Source organism: Saccopteryx leptura, chromosome 5 (assembly GCF_036850995.1).
Source record: "Saccopteryx leptura isolate mSacLep1 chromosome 5, mSacLep1_pri_phased_curated, whole genome shotgun sequence".
Lineage (NCBI taxonomy): Eukaryota > Metazoa > Chordata > Mammalia > Chiroptera > Emballonuridae > Saccopteryx > Saccopteryx leptura.
The window spans coordinates 70,864,040-70,888,528 of NC_089507.1; the positions used below are offsets into that span (position 1 = coordinate 70,864,040).

At 37.6% G+C, this 24,489-nt stretch overlaps 1 protein-coding gene across 5 annotated transcripts in view; it reads right to left on the reverse strand.

The window, feature by feature from the left end:
• Nucleotides 1–24,489, reverse strand: part of FAM13A (family with sequence similarity 13 member A) — a 291,193-nt gene that overhangs the window by 110,804 nt on the left and 155,900 nt on the right. For all 5 annotated transcript variants that reach the window (XM_066384500.1, XM_066384497.1, XM_066384499.1 and 2 more), the window contains one exon: nt 23,221–23,384. In XM_066384500.1, the coding sequence (XP_066240597.1) occupies nt 23,221–23,384 (164 nt within the window). The remainder of the gene's footprint in view (nt 1–23,220; nt 23,385–24,489) is intronic.

Below are 24,489 nucleotides of genomic sequence, written 5' to 3' on the forward strand. Positions count from 1 at the left end.
CTCCAGTGGCCAAACCTTCTTTTAAACAGACAAAATGAGAAGGCAGAGAAATGCAACACAAATGAATCAAGAGAAATCCCCAGAAAAGGACCTGAATGAGTCGGATATAACCAAAGTACCAGATGCAGACTTTAAAATAACAATTGTTAGGACGCTCAACGACTTTAGAATAATAATAGATGGTCATTACGAACATCTAAATAAAGATATAGCAAATATAAAAAAGGACAATGAAATAATAAAAAAGAATCAGTCAGAAATGACAAATACAATATCAGAAATGAATGACACAATGGAAGGAATTAAAAGCAGGATGGATAAAGCTGAGAATTGAATCAGCGAGTAAGAGGACAAGATAAACGAAGGCACAAAAGTAGAGCAGAAAAAAGAAAAGAGACTCAAAAAGTCTGAGGAAACTCTGAGAGCTCTGTAAAAACATAAAGAGAAATTACATCCGCATCATAGGGGTTCATGAAGAAGAAGAGAAAGAACAAGGGATAGAGACTTTGTTCAAACATAGTATAGCTGAAAACCTCCCTAAATTAAGGCAGGAAAACGTCTCAAGTTCAAGAAGCACAGAGAACTCCATTAAAGAGAAACCCAAAGAAATCTACACCAAGACACATCATAATTAAAATATCAAAGCTAAGTGATAAAGAGAAAATATTAAAAGCTGCTAGAGAAAAAAAGGCTATCGCCTACAAAGGAGCCCCCATAAGGATGACTTCTGACTTCTCAACAGAAATACTTGAGGCCAGAAGGGAATGGCAAGAAATATTCAAAGTAATGCAGAACAAGAGCCTACAACCAAGACTACTTTATCCAGCAAGGCTATCATTTAAAATTGAAGGAGAAATAAAAAGCTTTACAGACAAAAAAAAACCCTCAAGGAATTCACTACAACCAAACCAAGGCTGCAAGAAATGCTAAGGGGCCTGTTGTAAACAGATCGAAGAGGAAAAAGAATGTAGCAAAAGAGCAATACAGTTTAAAAAGAATAAAATGGCAATAAACAAATATATATCAATAATAACCTTAAATGTAAATGGATTAAATGATCTATCAAAAGACATAAGGTAGCTGCGTGGATAAGAAAACAGGACCCTACATATGCTGTCTACAAGAGACACACTTTAAAACAAAAGATGCACAAAGCTTGAAAATAAAAGGATGGAAAAAAATTTCACGCAAATGGAAATGAAAAAAAAAGCTGGGATAGCAATACTTATATCAGACAAAATAGACTTTAAAACAAAGGCTATAGTAAGAGATAAAGAAGGTCACTACATAATGATAAAGGGCGCAATCCAACAGCAAGATATAACTGTTATAAATATCTACGCACCTAGTATAGGAGCAACTAAATATATAAAGCAGACTTTGATGGATTTAAAGGGTGAGATCAACAACAATACTATAATAGTAGGGGATTTCAATACCCCACTAACATCACTAGATAGATCCTCAAGAAAGAAAATTAACAAAGAAACTGCAGACTTAAAGGACACACTAGATCATCTCGATTTAATAGATATCTTCAGAACCTTTCACCCTAAAGCAGCAGAATATACATTCTTTTCAAGTGATCATGGTACATTCTCTAGGAAAGGCCACATGTTAGGGCACAAAAGTAGCCTCAACAAATTTTTTCTTAAATTTTTTTTTAAAATGTATTCATTTTAGAGAGGAGAGAGAGAGAGAGAGAGAGAAAAGGGGGAGGAGCTGGAAGAATCAACTCCCATATGTGCCTTGACCAGGAAAGCCCAGGATTTCGAACCGGCGACCTCAGCATTTCCAGGTCAACGCTTTATCCACTGTGCCACCACAGATCAGGCAGCCTCAACAAATTTAAGACTGAAATCATACTGAGCACTTTCTCTGATCACAATGGCATGAAACTAGAAATCAACCACAACAGAAAAACTGAAAAATACTCAAACACTTGGAAACTAAATAGCATGTTATTAAATAATGAATGGGTTAACAATGAGATCAAAAAAGAAATAAAAAAATTCCTGGAAACGAATGATAATGAGCATACATCAACTCAAAATTTATGGGACACAGCAAAAGCAGTCCTGAGAGGGAAGTTCATAGCATTACAGGCATACGTAAAAAAGCTAGAAAAAGCTCAAATAAACAACTTGACCCTCTTTCTAAAAGAACTAGAAAAAGAACAGCACGTAAAGCCCAGAGGTAGAAGAAGGAAGGAAATAATAAAGATCAGAGTGGAAATAATGACATAGAGGCTAAAGAAATAATACAGAGGATCAATGAAATCAGGAGCTTGTTCTTTGAAAAGATAAACAAGATCGATGAACCTTTAACCCAGCGGTTCTCAACCTGTGGGTTGCGACCCCCACAGGTTGAGAACTGCTGCTTTAACGAGACTCATCAAGAAAAAAAGAGAGAGGACTCAAATAAATAAAATTAGTAACGAGAGTGGAACAATAACAACTGACACAACAGAAATACAAAATATTGTAAGAAAATATGATGAAGAACTGTATGCCAAAAAACTAGACAACCTAGATGAAATGGACAGATACCTTGAAACATATAATCTTCCAAAAATTAATCTGGAAGAATCAGAAAACCTAAACAGACCAATTACAACAAATGAGATCGAAACAGTTTTCAAAGAACTCCCAACAAAGAAAAGTCCTGGGCCTCATGGCTTCACAAGTGAATTCTACCAAATATTCAAAGAAGAACTAACCCCTATCCTTCTCAAGTTATTTCAAAAATTCAAGAGCAAGGAAGACTTCCAAGCTCCTTTTATGAGGCGAGCATAATTCTGATTCCAAAACCAGGCAAAGACAACACAAAGAAAGAAAATTATAGGCCAATATCCCTGATGAATTTAGATGCTAAAATCCTCAACAAAATATTAGCAAACCAGATCCAGAAATATATAAAAAAAATCATACACCATGATCAAGTGCGATTTATTCTGGGAGGCAAGGCTGGTACAATATTCGCAAATCAATCAATGTGATTCATCACATAAACAAAAGGAAGGAGAAAAACCACATGATAATTTCAATAGATGCAGAAAAAGCATTTGATAAAATCCAGCACCTATTCATGATCAAAACTCTCAGCAAAGTGGGAATACAGGGAACATACCTCAACATGATAAAGGCCATCTATGACAAACCCACAGCCAACATCATACTCAATGGACAAAAATTAAAAGCAATCACTTTAAGATTAGGAACAAGGCAGGGGTGCCCCCTTTCACCACTCTTATTCAACACAGTTTTGGAAGTCCTAGCCACAGTAATCAGACAAGAAAAAGAAATAAAAGGCATCCAAATTGAAAAAGAAGAAGTAAAACTATCATTATTTGCAGATGATATGATATTGTATATAGAAAACCCTAAAGTCTCAGTCAAAAAACTACTGGACCTGATAAATGAATTCATCAAGGTGGCAGGATAAAAAATTAATATTCAGAAATCAGAGGGATTTTTATTCATTAACAATGAACTGTCAGAAAGAGAAATTAAGGAAGCAATCCGCTTCACCATTGCAACCAAAAAAATAAAGTACCTAGAAATAAATTTAACCAGGGAAATTAAAGACTTGAACTCGGAAAATTATAAAACATTGATAAAAGAAATCAGGGAAGATACAAACAAGTGGAAGCATATACCGTGCACATGGTTAGGAAGAGTAACATCATTAAAATGTCTATATTACCCAAAGCAATTTATAAATTCAATGCAATACCGATTCAAATACCAATTACTTACTTCAAAGATATAGAACGCATATTCCAAAAGTTTATATGGAACCAAAAGAGAACACGAATAGCCTCAGCAATCTTGAAAAGGAAGAATAAAGTGGGAGGTATCACACTTCCAGATATCAAGTTATACTACAAGTCCATTGTATTCAAAACAGCCTGGTACTGGCATAAGAACAGGCATATAGATCAATGGAACAAAACAGAGAACCCAGAAATAAACCCACTCTTTTATGGACAACTGATATTTGACAAAGGAGGTAAGAGCATACATTGGAGTAAAGACAGCCTCTTCAACAAATGGTGTTGGGAAAATTGGACATCTACCTGCAACAAAATGAAACTAGACCACCAACTTACACCATTCACAAAAATAAACAAAATGGATAAAAGACTTAAATGTAAGCCATGAAACCATAAGCATGTTAGAAGAAAACATAGGCAGTAAGCTCTCCTACATCTCTTGGAGCAATATATTTGCCGATTTATCTCTATGGGGAAGTGAAATAAAAGACAGGAAAAACAAATGGGACTATATCAAACTAAAAAGCTTTTGCACAGCTAAAGACAATAAGAACAGAATGAAAAGACAAACTACACAATGGGAGAATATATTTGACAATACATCTGATAAGGGGCTAATAAACAAAATTTATAAAGAACTTGTAAAACTGAATACCAGGAAGACAAAAAATTCAATCAAAAAATGGGCAAAAGAGGCCCTGGCCGGTTGTCTCAGTGGTAGAGTGTTGGCCTGGCATTCGGAAGTCCCAGGTTCGATTCCTGGCCAGGGCACACAGGAGAAGCGCCCATCTGCTTCTCCACTCCTCCCCTTCTCCTTCCTCTCTGTCTCTCTCTTCCCCTCCTGCAGCCAAGGCTCCATTGGAGCAAAGATGGCCCGGGCGCTGGGGATGGCTCCATGGCCTCTGCCTCAGGTGCTATACTGGCTCTGGTCACAACGGAGCGATGCCCGGATGGGCAGAGCATCGCCCCCTGGTGAGCGTGCCGGGTGGATCCCGGTCGGGCACATGCAGGAGTCTGCCTGACTGCTTCCCCTGTTTCCAGCTTCAGAAAAAAAAAAAGGGCAAAAGAAATGAATAGACACTTCTCCAAAGAGGTCATACAGATGGCCAATAGGCATATGAAAAAATGCTCAACATCACTAATCATTAGAGAAATGCAAATTAAAACCACAATGAGATACCACCTCACACCAGTCAGAATGGTGCTCATCAAAAAAACAACACAGAATAAGTGCTGGCGAGGATGTGGAGAAAAGGGAACCCTCCTGCACTGCTGGTGGGAATGCAGACTGGTGCAGCCACTGTGGAAAACAGTATGGAGATTCCTCAAAAAACTAAAAATAGAACTGCCTTTTGACCCAGCTATCCCACTTTTAGGAATATACCCCAAGAACACCATAGCATTGTTTGAAAAGAAGAAATGCACCCCCATGTTTATGGCAGCATTGTTCACAATAGCGAAGATCTGGAAACAGCCCAAGTGTCTGTCAGTGGACGAGTGGATTAAAAAGCTTTGGTACGTATATACTATGGAATACTACTCAGCCATAAGAAATGATGACATCGGATCATTTACAACAACATGGATGGACCTTGATAACATTATACTGAGCAAAATAAGTAAGTCAGAAAAAACTAAGAACTATATGATTCCATATATACGTGGGACATAAAAATGAAACTCAGAGACATGGACAAGAGTGTGGTGGTTACGGGGTGGGGAGTAGGAGAGGGAGGAGGTTGGGGGACGGGAGGGGCACTAAGAAAACCAGTTATAAGGTGACAGAAGACAATTTGAGTTTGGGTGATGGGAGTGCAGCATAATCAAATGTCAAAATAACCTGGAGATGTTTTCTTTGAACATATGTACCCTGATTTATCAATGTCACCCCATTAAAATTAATAAAAAAAAAGATAAAGTAGATCCCTCATGTAGGTTCAAGTAAAGGATAACCAATAGCTGATTAAAAAAATAAACTGTTGATGTGCAATCCCAAATATGTAAAAAGCAGGATTCTTTCCAAAACTTCTCAAATCTTTTAAGCATTTTACATTAACTAGTTTCTTCTAAGTTGCCTATTTTGTTTTCCACACTTCAGCAGACTTGCAGACTTCTGAATTTCTTATGTAACTTCAGGCAGATTCCAAGTATTTGGTAATATCTGTGTTTGCCCTTGTGCTATCAAGAGCAACAACTCCAAAAATGATGTGGCTGCATTTGCTATAATTTCAACATCAATTTGAAGCAACCAACAAACCAAGAACATTTCTTGGCCACGTCAGTTTGTTCTCATATATTGTTTTAAAATCAGATTGATTTTAATCAGGACAATTTTAATGATATATTAAAATTATTTCTTTTTTATGAGTTTGGTAAGAAGGTGCTTCTCTTGCAAAGTTTCTTTTTTTTTTTTTCTAAGTCAATCTTTGTAAAATACACCAAGGAGCAATGCCTTCCATAAGATACAGAGTACTTACAAAATGGTAATAACTAAATCTGATATGAGGTTTTCAAAATCATGAAGCCAGGACTTTTAGGGTACATATAATTTAGAGACTCTGATGCTACTGCGCAGGCTCCTGATCAAACACGCTCTCAGGCACTCTGCATGAGAACACTCACAAACTTTAGAGCTCATCGTAGCACATCACCATCATCATCATCATCCATAACAAATGTCAAAACCAAAAAGGAAATAACAGTGTGGTGACTGCTGGGGTCAGGGGAAGTGGAGGAGAGCACAGGAGGGGTAAATGGCGATGCACAAAGACATGACTTGGGGGAGGTGAACACACTATATGGTGTACAGCGATGTGTTGTAGAACTGGGTACCTGAAACCTGTATAATCATGTTAATCAGTGTCACCCCAATAAACTCAATTAAAAGAAAAAAAACCCAAAAAGAATAAGGACTGCATTATGCAATACTAGGCTGTCATTAAAAATATATATTTGCTATTTCATTAATGGAGAAAGCTACACAATGAAAAGTAGAGGGAAAAGCATGATTTAAATATATATATATGTGACATTTCAACATTGTGCATATTTAAAGTACTGTATGTTTATAGAAAAGAGGACATACAGGAATACACTCATGTATCAATAATAATTTTCTAAAGGTGAAAAAAGGGCACAGGAACGAGAAGGGTGGTATATGTAAGGCAACTAGCATTGATTGAGAATCTATGCTGTGCTCATTTTAATAAATGTGAAAATGAAAAGTTAATTAACTTGAGCACTCGGCTACATAGTAAAAGGCTGACATAAAGTCAGGATCTGAATGCCATTAAGTTTTCACCATACAAAAGCTTTTAAAGATAAATATTTTTACCCACTAATATACATATTATAAATTTTCTATTGGAAATAGAGAATCCTTCCATTTGTTCTGAGGTTTATATTTAGACAAGTGCCTACATGTTAAATAAAGTCTATACAGTCTTACAATGGCTGTTTGAATCAAAGACATACACTGAACCAGAACGAAGCACTTTACTACTCCGAGCCAACGAGAGAGAGAGAGAGAGAGAGAGAGAGAGAGAGAGACTAACCAGGCAGTGGCACAGTGGATAGGGCATCAGACTGAGATGCAGAGGACCCAGGTTCGAAACTTTGAGGTCGCTGGCTTGAGCGCAGGCTCATCCAGCTTGAACTCAGGCTCACAAACTAAACGCAGGGTTGCTAGCTTGAGCGTGGGGTTGCTGGCTTGAGAGGGATCATATATGATTCATGGTCAGTGGCTTGAAACCCAAAGTCGCTGGCTTGAGCAAGGGGTCACTCACTCTGCTGTCAAGGCACAAAAGAGAAAACAATCAATGAATAACTAAGGTGCTGCAATGAAAAATTGATGCTTCTCATCTCTCCCTTCCTGTCTGTCCCTCTCTGTTCTTCTTTCTGTCTCTGTCAAAAAAAAAAGAGAGAGAGAGAGAAAGAGATTGTAGTGGTAGAAGACAGTTGCAGTCACAGTGGGAAAGGAAGTGGCTAGAATGTAGTATTAAGAGAAAGAGGAAGGTGGAGAGAAAACAAGATGGAAAATCAACTTTTTTTCTTTCTTTTTGTTTTTATTATTAATTTTAATGGAGTGATATTGATAAATCAGGGTACATATGTTCAGAGAAAACATCTCCAGGTTATTTTGACATTTGATTATGCTGCATTCCCATCACTCAAAGTCTAATTGTCTTCTGTCACCTTCTAACTGGTTTTGTGCCCCTCCCCCCACACCCAACCCCTGATAACCACCACACTCTTGTCCATGTCTCTGAGTCTCATTTTTATGTCCCACCTATGTATGGAAGGAAAATCAACTTTTAAGTTGTATTCTTAATTGTATTTCTCTTATTAATAAATACATAAAAATAGAAGGTAAAATGTCAATTGTTTTTAATGTAAAAAATCCTACAGTATTTCTTAACTTAAAGAATACTTTAAAAACCTTATAAAGAGTTTATCTTAGAAAGTGGAACAGTGACATTCAGAACAGGCTCATGTTAAATAGGAATAATAAATTTCTAGTTAGATCATCTATTTTCTTCAGTAACAGCAGAAATAAATATGCTGGCATTACTTAAGGCCGAAACAAAAAAATAACAAAATCAACTGAATGTGTTTCCTCCTTTATTGATTAGATCTATCTAGTATATTTTAGAAGATTGCTGAAAAAAAAAAAATCCCATGGGGATAGAAATGATATAACCATTGTTCCAAGAGACACACCTCTTTCATTCCGATGATGGATCTCACTTTTAAAACTGTGTGTGGGCTTATTTCATTAAAATGTCTGTGACTAGCCTTGCGGACTCTCAAATGGCTCACAGAGTTCACTTCTTCAGATTCTGAAGCCCCGAGGCACTGCCAGCGAGGCCAGAGGAGAATGCTCCTGACTTCGGGGCAAGGTCAGAGGCCTGGACAGCTGGAGAGGCATCACTCAGGGTGCCGTCCTCAGCCCCCTGACGGTTCTCATATCAGTAACTGCTTCCCTTTTCCAACAGAGAAAATTAGATTCAAAGCATCTACCGCAAAGACTGAGTTGCGATTTCAAATCAAAAGACAAGCAATTACAATTTATGGTACATGAATACACAGTTATATAGGTATTCATACAGAAGTTGTCTTTATCTTTTAAAAAAAGTGAATTCCTTATAACAATTGCGAGTTGTTTCTCTACGAGACGTGGTTAAAAATAAATTCTTTGAGACAACTGACATAATTGTTCCCCAACTTTCTGGGACGGGGAAAAACCCACAGTTTTGCCAGATGGAATCTCAGTTGGTGAGCGCTGCCAATAAATAAGGGCTTGAGCACATGTTCCTGGAATGGACTCCCTGGGCATGACTTTCTCCAAATCTCCCTCGGGAGTGCAGATAATAGTGTTTCTGTTCTCATAAAATAAGTCATGTCCCATGCAACAGCTGCTGCCACACCTGAGATCAGCTGCCTTAGATTGTCCCGTGACCTTTTAGCCTGTTAAATGATATTTCCTGGCAGATGAGAAGCAGGCTTCAGTGGGCTTCCTTAGAGAAATGCCAAAATGGCTTAGAGCAATATGGTAACCGGTTGGCTGTATCCATAAAACATAAAACGAACTTCATGTCTCTGAGACATGAAATATTAGGCTTGAACATAAAAGCTCTCAATATCAATACACTGTAGAATCTATTTACTTCAACATAAGGTGGCATGCTTTGCTTTAAAGCAAGCCAATATAAGTAAGAGAAAATGCATTTAAAAGAAAAATAAAAGAAAGAAGTGATTATTTGTTGTTAACAAGAATAGATCACATTAAAAAAAAAAAAGCCTGAGTAGTGATGCCTTCAAGTATCTACATCACTAGTACATTTTAAGTGATCTGATTTTCAAAAAAATCCTTTTCAATTCAATGTCTGATACATGCACCCCTTTGTTCACTGCAGCATTATTCACAGCGGCCAAGATATGGAAACAGCCAAAGTGCTCCTCAATAGAGGAGTGGATAAAGATGTAGTATATATATACAATGGACTACTATTCAACCATAAGAAATGACAACATAGGGTCATTTATGACAACATGGCTGGACCTTGAAAACATTCTACTGAGTGGTATAAATAAATCAGAAAAAGGTAAAAACTGTATAGTTTCACACATAGGTGGGATACAAAGCTGAGACTCATGGACACAGATGAGAGTGTAGTGGTTACCAAGGGGAGGAAGAAATAAAGGAGGGGGATGTTGGGGGAAGGGCATAAAGAGGGACAAATATAAGGTGACAGAAAATGATTTGGCTTTAGGTGATGGATATACAACATAATTGACTATTCAAATGATGTAGTAATGTTTACCTTAAATCTATGTATACTTATTGATCAATGTTACCCTGTTAAATTTAATTTTCTAAAAAAAAAATTCAATGTCTGAAAGAATCGGACCTACAGCATTAAATAACTGTGTATATTATAGCTTCTATTTCTAGTGCTATTCTGTATAGAGCATTATTAGAATTCATAAAGACACCAAAAATTCATTTTCCTCACTGAATTTTAGTGAGGAGACATGTAAGTTGGAAAAAGACATTTCAAATACATTACTAAATAAACTGAACTTATAAATTAATGAATCAAGCAAATAAAACCAATGATCTCCCAGATAGGCAATACAATGATTATTTAAATACAGAAAATGAGTTGAAAATGAATTAAAATTCCACAATAACTTTCCAAAGTATTACTTCAGGAAAACAACTCTAAAGCATAAATCAATCCAACTTTGAAACTCTAGAGACAGCCTAGGAAACACCTTTGAACAAATATGAGTACTTCTGGAAATAATATCATCCTAGACTCCAATCACTCTGTATGAAACAGATAAATGGTATAGAATTTTGCCAAACCAAGTAATAACTGAATGGATACTTTTTACTAAGAAAAGATTAAGCGAGATAATTCTGTCTGCTCCTTTCCCGTCCATTAGTCCACTACCACCACCTGTTCTTTTCCACACCCCCACCCCTGCCTAGTTTAAATTTGTTCAAGTTAACCTCCGAATTACAGCTTTTTCTTCCTAATAGGTTTTACTGATTTTGGTCTTTCCCACCCTAAATCCAGATTTACAGAATCGATCTTCCCTAAACACTACTTTTATAAAGTAAAAACCTCCAACTGTTCTTTATAGCTTACAAACTTAAAGCCAAATTCTACACACACACACACACACACACACACACACACACACACACACAACAGGGCCCTTCTGCTCCACTCTGCTCTATCACTTTCTTTTACATGAGCCGGCCCAACGCCCCTGCCTGCTGTTGGCCTCTGCGTTCCCCCTGGCTTCTGTGTCAGGCACTTCTAGCCTGGGATTCCCTCCGGGCCTCTGGGCCATCCCACAAAGCAGAGTCTGTGTGGGTTTATCACATGCTGCCTGTTTGGATTCACCCATTCAGGGGATTTTTCCCTAAATAAATGAAGCTATAATTGTCAAGTGCAAAAGTAGTTCAGTTGTCACTCTACACGATTTCTCTAAAATCTGATAATTACTACTTTCTCCTTGAAGCATTCGTCGTTATTGATTTAAAAAACAAAAACAAACAAATTAACGGTCTAACTTCACATAGAAAATTGAGAAAATGTAGATAAGTAGAAGGTAAGAGTGAAAAACAATTCCATCATTTACATAAACCAGTGTTTAATACAATTCTATATTCTTCCTGTATTATTCTATATTCTACTTTTTCTCTACTTATATATATTATATAAGATATAAAAATGAACAATATAATGAACTTTATGCCAGGGAAGTGTACATTTAAAAATGGTTGAAATGGTAAATTTTATATTATGTATAGTCTGTCACAATAAAATATATGAGATTGTACAGTATGTACTGTTTTATAATATTATTTTTTATTTAAAAATGAATAAATTTTTATGACATGTCTAATCTTCAAAATATTTTTTATCCTTATCTTCTATTTTTAATCATGATGATAAATTTAGTCATTTGGTTCAAATGATGACTGCCTAATTTCTCCATTGTAAAAGAATCCTTTTTCTCTTTGTAATAAAAAATTAACTTGAGATAATAATTTGAGATTGAAAATTAAGATTCTAGATGTATTCTGAGTATATACTTTGAAGGTAGAGACAATAGTACTTGCTGATGGATTGGTTGAGAAAAGTAAAGGAATAATAGTAAAGGTTGAGTAAATGGGTGAATGGTGGTATAAATGATCAAGATGGGAGAAGACTTGGCTAGAAATGGGATTGTATTTTTGAATGCAAAAGTATAAACAAGAGTTTTGTTTTATATAGATTGAGTGTGAGATGCTCACTAAGTATCCAAGTGGACATGTCAGGTAGCCAATAGGCAGGGCCAGCCTCATGGTAATGTGAAATTTGCAGTTTCACAGGGCCCACGTTCTGAAAGCCCCAGGCTTGGTTTAATGATCTGCGGTTGCTATCTTGAAATTCCTAATAATTTTTAACAAAGAGCCCCACATTTTCAGTTTGTGTTGGGGAACCTTCCAAAAGTTAAGTAGCTGGCCCTACCAACTGGATACCAGTGTGGAGAATAATGGTAAGGCTGGAGCAGAAGGTATAATTTTGGAGGCCATACGAATAAAGATGTTACTTTAAAACATGGACCTGGATGAAAGCACCCAAGAATGCATACAGCTTGAGAAGAAGTCATAGAACTGAGCCTTGCAGAGGGGGAAGGCTCCATACTTGAGAGGGCTGAAAAAAAGTAGACTTATTTACAAATAAAACCAAGAAAAGGTGTCTAATAAGACCATAGGGAAAACAAGAGAGTGTGGTGCTGCTTCAAAAGGGAGTGATCAGTTGCGTCAAATGCTGAGAGAAAGATATCAGTAGACTAACCTTTGAATTTGGCAAGATGGAGATACTGTAGCTGATATCCTTAACAAGAACAATTTCAATGGTGTGTGTGGTGAAAGAATGGGAGGAAAGGACATGAGGACAGCAAGTACATATAATCCTTTATCAGAGATTTTCTCTAAAGGAAAAGAAGGATATTGTTTTTAGGGAGGTATTTAAAAAAATGTGGAGTGCTGTTATAGCATGTTTCTAACTGATGGGAAGAATCTAGAAGGGAGAACTTGATGTCCTGGAGGAGGGAAGTGATTACTGAAACACAGTCTTTCAGGCAGTGAGAGAGAATGGGATTAAGAGTATAAGCACAGGGTTGACACCAGAGAGGTGCAGGTTCAGTGCATATATTGCAATAGGAAAGAAGGATAAGAACAGGTTTTTCTGACTGCTGTTGTAAAATAAGATAAAATCTTTGGATAAGATTTACATTTTATTTTGGATACAATTTATATTTCTCTATTAAACTGAAGTTTACATTTTCAAAAAAACAAAGGTGGTAAGAGAAAAGAAGAGCTAGGATGCTTAGTTTTGTTTTCTAAAATCAGGCTCAGATTTTTGACAAGGGGATCAAAACAACAATTCAATGGGAAAAGCAGTCTCCTTATTAAATGGTGCTGGGGCAACCAGATATTCACATGCAAAAGAATAACGCTGAATGTGTACCTCACGTGCTAATATATAAAAAAATAAGTCAAAATAGATCATATTCCGAAATTCAAGAGAAAAACTATGAAACTCTTAGAAGACAAAATCAGATATAAATCTTCATGACCTTGGATTAGGCAGTGGTTCTTAGAACATCATAAACAACTAAAAATAGACTAACTGAACTTCATCAAAATTAAAAACTTTTGTGCTTTGAAGAACATTAAGACATGAATATAAGAACATATTTGAAAATCATTTATCCAGTAAGGGTTAGTATTCAAATACATAAAGAAATCTTTCAACTCAACAATAAAAAGACAAATAACCTAACTAAAAATGGGCAGAGGATTTCAATTAATACAGTATTTCTCCAAAGAAGATACATGAATGGCTAATAAATACTTGAAGAGATGTTCAACATCATTAGTCACTAGGGAAATGCAAATAAAAACCACATTAAGACAGTATTCTATACTCACAGGATGGTTATAATAAAAAAAACAGATGATAAGTGTTGGTGAAGATATAAGGAAACTGGAAAAATCATACATTGCTGGTGGAGATACAAAATGGAATAACCACTTTGAGAAACAGTTTATCAGTTCCTCAAACAGTTAAACATAGAGTTACTACACAACCCAGCAATTTTACCCCAGGCATATTCCTAAGAGAATGGAAATCTTGTCCATAGAGAAACCTGTATACAAATTTTCATTATTAGCCCCAAAGTAGAAGCAACCCAAAAACTAGGAACTGGTAAACAAAATGTGGTGTATATATAGAGCATTATTCAGCCATAAAAAGTAATGAAATACTTATATATGCTATAATATGGATAAACCTTTAAAACATATGCTAGGTGAAAGAAGGCAAACACACAAGGACATATTACATGATTACATTTACATGCAAATGACAACAGATGGAGTGAACTTCACAGACAAGATGAAATGTAATTGCCCATTGACAAAGTGGGGCAAGGCGCTCCAGATGAGGGGACTAACACCGGCAGGGAAGCCATTTACAGAGGCATGAAACTTCTGGGATATATATGAAATAATGTTGTTGTAATATAGCCTGGGTCTAGGATGAAGAACTGCAGAAGAGTAAGTCAGGGAGGTAGGTTGAATCAGTTTCATAAAGGCCTTGAATCCCTTGAACTTTACTTAGAGTGCTCTTTGCTTTTATAGCAGCTGTGTTATGTTCCTTTTAAATCTCCTGCATGACATATTTTTGTTAGCTACATATAACTTTGTATCACATATGGACTGGGAGACCCCTAATGATTCGAGACCAGGCCTTATTTTTCTCTGGCTTTTCAGGGCCCAGTGTAAAATGTGCAGTACTAAAATAAATTCAGTTAAGACCATCACAGCACTTAAGATATATGCTGGTCATCAACTAGGACTGATATGCAAATGTGATGATAAATTTTCTTACCCTTACTTACCTTCTCTTTCCTCAACCACTGATACTGTAAAGAGACTTTAAAAATAATGTTTTTAAATTGAAGTTCAGATCCAGGTGAAATGTCAGAACTTGGTCAGAGTAATAGTATTGAGTGGCAGGTTTTGGTGAATGGGTAAAGAATTATTTGTTAATAATCAAAATGCTTAAAAGATATCAGAGACTTTCATTTTAAACAGTAAGGAGTTATTTATATGTTTAATTATTTATTTAAGTGAGAGAAAAAATAGAGAGACAGGAAGGAAGAGAGATGAGAAGTATCAACTGATAGTTGCATCACTTTAGTTATTCATTGATTGCTTTTCATACATGCTTTGACCGGAGGGATTCAGCCAAACCAGTGACCCCTTGCTCAAGCCAGTGACCTTGGTCTTAAGCCAGAGACATTGGGCTTTAAGCCAGCAACCTTTGAGCTCAAGCTGGTGAGCCTACACTCAATCCAGCGACCTCAGGGTTTTGAACCTGGGACCTCAGAATCCAAGATTGATGCTCTATCCACTGCACTACCACCTGTCAGGCTAAACTGGAAGGAGACTTGATTAAAATCAAAGGAGACTGAAGTGAAATAACAAAAACTGTTTTAAGTAAATATTCAACTTATATTAAATAGTTTATCTGAGAAGACCATGGAATATGGGAGCTGGTGGTGGTTAAGAACAAATTAGAATACTATCTGTAGAGATAGAGTTAGATATTTTTTTTTGAATCCAGTGTGGGACCTTGGGCCTTTTCCAAACCCTTCATTTTCTATAAATATTTATTATGAAGGCCAGACAGTGGGACACTTCAGAAAATGATAGCTCTGTAAGGAAACTGTGTGGTGAGGCTTATCACTAAATTTTTCACAAGGCAGTATAAAACTCATTTTTTTCTCAGATGGCAGTTATTGCAGTAAGCCCTATAGTATCAACAGCACATTTTTAATATTTGGTAATTTTTAAAATTATATTGTACATGGTATGGTTATGAATCTCGGTAGCTAAGAATCCTAATTGCATTTTAGCTTCACTGTCGGTTAAATATTCTGAAACTTGGCTCCAAGTAGCAGAGAGTGAAATCCTAGAGGGAACAAACAAAACACATGTTCAGGAAGTAACGGAGCACCCTTTATGAAGTACCAACATAGTAGAGTTATGACTACTTTCTCTTGCTGGCTGGATTTCAGAAATGAAGAAAGTCATATTTAATTGCAAGAGTTACTAGATTAGATAGTTTGAAGGACAATGGGCACAGTTAATATTGTTGAATACTGATTGTCTATTAACATCATTGAAAGTCTGAATCTTACAATTTGTAATGCTTTTGTAGCATGTGACTAAAATATGAAGTGTTGTTTGGCAAACATCACAGCGCATATACTTTCTGCCGTAAGGGCAGAAACATACAGAAATACTATGAATCTCATAAAACAATAGGTTTCTCCTATATTAATAAGCAGCATGTTACTCATAGAAGAGCAGTGTAAAGGTCAGGACCCCTGCAGGGAGATGCAACAGAGATTAAGTGGAGATGATGAGAGGCACAGCTGTCTTGACTTTGGTGGCATCTCTAAGGGTGAGCACTTTCCAAGGACCATGAGAGAGAAAAGTGATACATAAAATTAAAAAAATTTAGAATCAGACCGACCTCAACCTCAGAGAGATCTAGGTCAGCTAGAAAAAGATAGTGGAATTTAAACCCAAATTCAGCACAATTAATAAAATCACAACAATGACTATGACAGCAACAGCAAAGTATAGGCCTACTAGATACTGTTCTGGATACAAAAACAACCAAAATTTTTTTTTTAAATTCATAAGACACCATCCCTTTCTCCTTCAGGAACTTACAAGGTTGAAGAGAAAAATAAAAACATAAAAAAGATAAAGTAACTCCAAATAGAAGATAGGCAGGAAATAATTATAAAATAAGCAGAAGACATATATTAATCAGCCTGGCAACTAAATATGCAGTCTTGAATAATTCACCTAACTCAACAACTATTTGTGAAATGAATTAACCTTTTCAGAATCATGGCTTCTTTTCAGATCTGAAAGTCTTTTCACAGTGCTATCTGAAAAAACTGTGATACAGATGTCTTTGCCTGACTCTTTGTGATCTCTGCAGCCTTGTGTTGATATCCGTGCATTTGAAGGAGCGAACATGTCTTCTGGTCTTTACAGACTGATTTCATTAGGTAAAGAGCTTCTTCTGTTTGATTCTTGGGTTGATGGAATTGTCTCTGGGATCTCAAGTGACTGCTGCTGGGTCTGTAATTGGACAACCTACAAATATTGATCGACTTACGACCTATGTAACTTACGACCATTTGACTTTACAACCACACTAGCCACGACTGCTACGCGTCTGGCAGCGCAAGCGTTGCCCAGCTGGGCGTACAACAGTCCGAACCAGCTTCCGGCAGCACTACCATCTCCATGTGCACCATTTCAACTGTTATCCCAGACTCAGTACAGCAATTTGTGTTTTGTGTCTTGGATATTTTTCATCAAACCCCTCCCAAGATGTCTACCAAGAGGAAATTGTCTTTGCAAATACTAAACCAGTTGTACTGGTAATGCAGTTTTACTTAAACCTGATGAATGTAAAAATAAGAAACAAAATGGTGTAGAGATGATACAAATGGCATAAAATGAACAAAGAAAATTATGATATATAATAATGAAAGAAAATTATGATAAAATATGACTTAAAGATTTTTATAACATCATTTCATAGTACTATACATATAGCCTACTCAACTTACAACCAAATTGTGTTACGACCAAATTGTGGTCTGTCAGAACCAATCATGGTTGTAAGTCGAGCACTAGCTGTATTACAATTGGCTTAGGCAGGCATGGATCCCGGCTAGTCCTTGGGATGATGGAACTGCTACTTGGACCTTGGTCAATAGGCCTGGGACAAGGCTCTGCTGCAGGGTCCACAGACAGTTGGCCTATTACCAGGTGTGTGGATGGGTGTGGCTCCTTCCAGGTCCATGGGAGGGTTCTGCCAGGTGCCTGGGCAGTTACCTGATGGGGCAGGATTGACCCCTGACTGTAGCTGAGAGGGGTTAGAACTGAGTCACAAGCTGCTTTACGGTCCAGAGCTGGGACTGAGGTCTCAAGTCCTGCATCTATGAGTATGAATAGGTGTGCCCCCTATCAGTATCCTGGGTGAGTAGGACTGCCTCTGGAGTACGACTGAGTGAGGCTGGAGCTAGGTCACAGGGCTGCTCCAAGGATCCCTTCTCAGACCAAGTTTAATGAGCCTGCCTATGGGGGGCAGAGTCAGAAGACTGTGTCTCCTCACAGGTCCTTAGGCAAGCAGTAATACTCCTGGATCACAGCTGGCAGGGCCCAGAGTGAGTGACAAGACTCTGTTAAGATCCTCAGTCTGAATGAAGTTGGTGGGCTGCCTTTGAAGACATGGATAGGTATGTCTCTTGCTGGGTCCTTGGGTAGAAAAAGATTATTTCCAGACTAAGGCTGAGAGGGGCCAGAGTAAGGTCATGAACTACTTCAGGGACTGAGGTCAGTGGATCTATTACCCAGGGCATAGGTGAACTAGCTCTTCCTTGGTATTTTGGAGGATGGCACTGGTGGCAGGACCAAGGACAAATTGGGCTGTAGCTGAGTCCACAGGGGGGCATGGATGTTTCCTGCTCTGTGCCACAATTATGGAACCACGGATTTGGAACCTGCCACTGGGTATGGGCATACATTCTCAAAATCGCTTACCTCTTTCTTGGGCTCTACTGGGGTTTTGCAATCTCTTAACTGGATCCCAAATTTTCCACAAGGGCACCTTTGTTCATAGATGGATGACAAATTGTTGTTGTTGTGGGGGGATATAAGGGGGGACCACATATTATGTCATCTTGCTTTATAATTTTTAAAGCAAATATCAAGACACAATCTGACATGATATTTTTAAAGAGAACATCTGAAACCAAGATAGCCCTGGAAAGTGTGGGTTATATGGTGGTTGTAGGTTTGAGAAAAAGGGGGAAATAGAGTTGAGGAGAAGGGAATGGAAAGATAGGTAGAAGACAGAACAAGGTGTGTCTTGTAGCCTGGGTACATGTAAAAGTCATTAAAGAGTTCTGAATAAGAGTATGAGCCATTTATACTTCTGTGTCTGCAGAGGTGGTAAGGAGTAGGGTAATATAATGGGGCAAACTAAAGACAGATTGTCAAAGAGCATTCTGGATTGATTGGCTATGGATAGATGATAAAAGTGGGGTAAGAGAAGAGTATGAGGTATTTGTGAGACAAGGCTGACAAATCTGCTAATTAGAGTGGCATATGAGTGTGGCAGAGTATTCTGGATAGGAAATATGAATCCAGAAATCATGTGTACAGTTAGGAATTAAAGTTGTACAGAGATGTAAGACCAACTTGTGTAAAGAAAATCAATCTAGTAGTGGAGTGTAGAAATGTAGCAATTGGAAATCTATTTTGGTATGACATCAGAGTAATGGCAGTGTGACAGATACTCCTGATCTCTCCCCTTGAAATTTATACAAATTGAACAACTATGATGCAGTGAAAAAGACCCAGCTGGGCTTGCAAGTGTGCCTGAAAGATCCACACACCGAATGGATTACAGGTGGATGGGCTGAAGGGGGGGGTGGGGGTGGAAGATAAGACACATTTGCGGTCGGCTCTGGGAAGAAGACAAACCCAGAGTGACTGGGTTTTTTTCTCTGCCAAACTACAGGGAGGAGAAAAGCTTGGGATGTCTGGATTTTATCTGAGGGGTATGGAGAGGTAAACCTGAAGTGACTAAGTTTCCTTCTGCTGGAAGGAGCGGTGAGATAGGGGGGCAGAGGAGAAGAAAAAGAAAACAGGCAGCAAAGCATGAGGTCACAGCCAGTGTTCTCATAGTCTGCCTGCAGCCTGCACTTGGAAGAGACAGAAAAAACTAAAGTGAAGCCGCCCAGCTTCCTCCCTCACCTCACGGGTATGGGAGAGTGACAGAGACAAACCCCACAGCTGGCTCTCCAGAGCCACTCTCTCCCCTGAAGAAAAGTACCTCAACATAATAAAGGCCATATATGACAAACCATCAGCTAATATCACACTAACTGGTGAAAAAATGAAGGCTTTTCCTATAAAATCAGGAACAAGACAAGGCTGCCCACTCTCTCTCCATTTTATTCAACAAAGTTCTGGAAGTTCTAGCCAGAACGATCAGGCAAGAGAAGGAAATAAAAGGCATCCATATCGGGGAAGATGTAAAGGTATTACTTTTTGCAGATGACATGATCCTGTATTTAGAAAATCCCAAAGACTCCACCAAAAAACTATTAGAAACAATAAACCAACACAGTAAAGTTGCAGGACACAAAATCAATATACAAAAATCTATTGCTTTCCTATACACAAATGATGAAACTTTGGAAAATGAACTCAGAAAAAAATTCCTTTTACAACTGCAACAACAAAAAATAAAATACCTAGGAATAACTTAACAAAGAATGTGAAGGACCTATATACTGATGAGATTGGGTGCGTTCAGATTGGTATGGCCATAGACAGGACCTATATACTGAAAACTACAAAATATTATCGAAAGAAATTGAAAAAGACACAATAAAATGGAAAAATATTCCATGTTCATGGATTGGAAGAATCAATATAGTTAAATGGCCATATTATCCAAAGCAATCTAAAAATTTAATGCAATCCCCATCAAAATTCCAATGTCAGTTTTTAAAGAAATAGAACCAAAAATCACCAGGTTTGTATGGAACAATAAGAAAACCCGAGTAGCCAAAGCAATCCTGAGGAAAAAGAATGAGACCTGAAGTATCACAATACCTGACTTCAAATTATACTACAGAGCCATGATCATTAAAACAGCATGGTATTGGCAGAAAAACAGACATCTAGATCAATGGAATAGAATTGAGAGCCCAGAAATAAAACCACATATATATGAACAAATCATCTTCAACAAAGGAGCCAAAAACACACAATGGAGAAAAGAAAACCTCCTCAATAAATGGTGCTGGGAAAACTGGAAAGCCACATGCCAAAGAATGAAGCTTGACTACAGTTTGTATCTCTGCATAAAAAGTTTCTTGTTTCATTATCTCCTGGACTGTAAAATTAGCTTCTTTCTCGCCATGAACACTATTAGGCTTACAAACCGGTATACATTTCAGCCATTAACATATAATATAATAATACCCCAAATGAAGCAAAACAAAAAACACAACCTTCATTGGATCAAGACCACGCCTCTAAGTAACAGTCCGTCTCTCCCCTCACAAAAGGCACAATGGCTTGTCCACACCTCCTTGTCCTGACCTAAGAGATGACAATGACTTCATGGGGCCTCTCAGTTTGCACTGGATTGCCCCATAGCCTCTTTGCTCTCTCCTAGTACCTCCTACTCTTCTCTTTAATCTTTTGCACAGTTGCCATAGGATCTTTTATAAAATCTTTTATAAACGTGTTTATATCATTTTTCTGCTTGTATTCCTGTAATCACTACTCATCGTTTTCAAGGGAAAATCTAAAGTCCTTATTATGGGGTACATGGTCAGATCCATTTAGCTGGGTTTTTAAAACTACCCTTAGCCTCTTCTCCATCCTAAATTCCAGATGTCCTGAATCCACTGCTGTACCTGCCGCTCTCCTCCAAGTTGTCCTCACTGTCCTGCATGTCCTTGCAAGTCACTTTGTTTTCTACCTAGAGCACCTTTATTTTGATTTCCCTTTTCAGCAAACTTCTACTTAACTTCCTAGCCTTATCCTTCTCTGATCGTAATCTCCCCACATGGTGTGCCTTTCCTCTGTCCTAACAAGCACCCTGAGGATTGTATTTGAAGTTTCTTATGAAGAACAGCTAAATCATATGTGTGACTTTCTCACCAGCCCATTTCATAGTACTTGGTATATAAATGATACTTAGGTAAATGTATATTTAATGATAATTATTGAATTTTTATTCACTTGTTCTCCATCCCCCTAAATGTGGGTCTAAGTCTCTCATTCTCTGAATTCCCAGCACCCAGCAAGTTAAGTACCACATAATTAGACTTCAGCAAAGATTAGCAACTGTTGAAAGAACCAACACTGTAACTGACTCCAAACTCCTGCTCTTCCAACAGATCTGAACGCTGATGGAAGATTACTTTTCCCAAAAAACCAACCACCATGGTTCCCTCCCCAACAGAAACTCTCACTGGAGTTCTATTACCTATAGCATGGAGCCAGACTTCCCTACCTTAGATCTTTTACATAAAAATGCTCTTTCTTTGTTCTTCATGGACTCTTCCCCCCCCCCCCCCCCATGTCTCAATTCAGGCCACCCACCCTACTCAAACTGACATAGTCTTTGAATCAATCTGTGGCACAAACCTGCTTTCATTTCTCAATGCCCCATTTACAGTATTAGAGCTGAAATGACCTTCACAGGCCTTTTTCTATTTTTTCTAAGTGTCCTGCTATTGCTGCCCTCACTAGAGTGTAAGGGCCAGAAACACAGGGGCCTGGTTGGCTTTGTTAACTTCTGCATCCCCTGTCCTAAAGCACTTCCTGGGACTAGAGGTTAAGTGCTGAAATTTTTTTCAATGAAGGAAATATTGCACATAAATATAATTCCAGCTGGCATTCAAGATCCTTGATGGCTTGGCCTCACTCTACTTCCCAGTCTTATCTCCAACTAGTTCCTTCAGTGACACCTGTCTGCTATTTCTCAAACACCCATTGTGCCTCCTAACTAGGCCTCTCTATAAGAGCCCTGTCTTCTTTTTCTTCCAATTTAAATTTTCTTCATCTTTTAAATCCAGCTAGAACCCCATCTCTTCTATAAGTCATCCAAAGTGGTAAGCTCTTTAATTATATTTGCCTATTTAATGTCTTAAATATCTTTTAATTCTTTAGAACTGTCTTATAATGAAATTTTTTAAGTTTTAGAAATAGGTTTTAAGTTACAATAAAGAATAAAACATACTTCAAAGGAAAAATTCTTTATGCTATGAGTAAATAAGAGGCAGACACCATTCTACTTATTTTTTAAAAATTTCATACCTTTTTCTTCAAGTTTGCTTTATGCAACACAATGGTTAAAAGGCAACATTCAAAATTTTTTGAGAGCATTGGTTCTAGTAACAACTCAGATGTCCACCTGAACTACAAAATCATTTACCACTGAACATATTATAAAAAGGCATCAAAAAAGTAACTCTTCCAACTTTTAACTGTGAGTCTTGCATGGTCCAATTGATTACATAATTTGCTTTTATATAGAAATAAAATATAACAAACCAGGAATACTTCTGTGATAAGACCTGTTAGGCAGAATATTTTCAAAACTTGGGGTGAATTTTAAATAGTTTTACTGATCTGCATCCTGTTGACTCCAGTGGTAGATAAATACAAACATACCTACATATGTGAGCCTATACAGCAGCGCTGAGAATGCAATATAATAACACGTAAACAAAGGAAATATGCCAACCTGAATGCCAACTTGGCCCCACTAGTGTCCTCTGCTGACTTCATGCCATCCCAGCAGGGTTTTTGATGACTTAGCCGTCGGCTGACCTGGGGAACACCATCAGACAGCTCTGGTTGTGGTACCCTGTGGACCTGAATAGATCCCTCACTTTTGGACTTTGGGATCTAGAAAATAAAATTAAAGAGATAGATAGATAGACAGACAAATAGGGGAATTTTAAAAATCTTTCAAATTAAGTAATCGAATTTATTAATAATCTAATGTATTAACGCTCCAAAAATATCAACCTAAGTATAGATTTTAAAATACATATAAAAATTCTTATATAGCAAAGGGCACAGGAAAGGGGAGATATATCAACATTTCCAAGGGGAACTTTCAAACCCTGTATGGCCCATACTCCTCTCCTGGATTCCGATACAAATCTTCCTTAGGCCTAACACTCCTTAGAATAATCGTTATATGTAATGAGAAATTATAAGAGCATATCATATGGAAACCTGGGGTGAAGGAAATAAGAAATAGAAGCAGAAAAATAAAAGACTGAGAACCACTAAAATAAAGAATACCAATATCAGAAAGATGTCAAGAAATATTTACTACCAACCAGAAAACTACATACCAGTTTGCTAATAATTTCTATTGTAATCCTCTTTGTAGAACAAAGTATGATATAATAATTCATTTAAGTAAGGAAGTAAATAAGAAAATCACAATTCTTTTAGTTCTCTTATATCTCTGAAATCATAGGCAACAAAAGCACCAAGACCAGGTGTAAAGCCAGCAGCCAGGGCTGCCACTATCAAAGCAGCCTGGCCCATGCAGGTTCGCATTGGATTCAGACAGTCGGTAAAGAAACACTGGAGCCAAAAACTGATAGGCCATTTTCTTTAATTCTAGCTTGCACCCGGCGGGCAAGTAAAAACACACACTGGGCTCCAAAACCCACTCACATTCAGTGCTCACAAAGCCACTGACTTATCCGAGTTTCCTAGAATCAAAGGTTTCTAGCTCACCAGCCTTATTCTCCTCAGTTCCCCATCTCCTTCCTTATCCCAGATACAAACTCTGCATAAACTGGCATCGCACTCAGCACTCCGCCATCTTGCTGCTTCTCCTGGCCACATGGCCTTTCTGCTCTCTGCTCTGCTCCCTCTACTCTCTCATGCTAATCATCCCAGGAACCAAGAGAGTAAGCTCCTGTTCTGCCCCCATTTTATAGTGTAGATCCATAACCTTTAATCCAATATACAAAATAGGGAAGTCTCT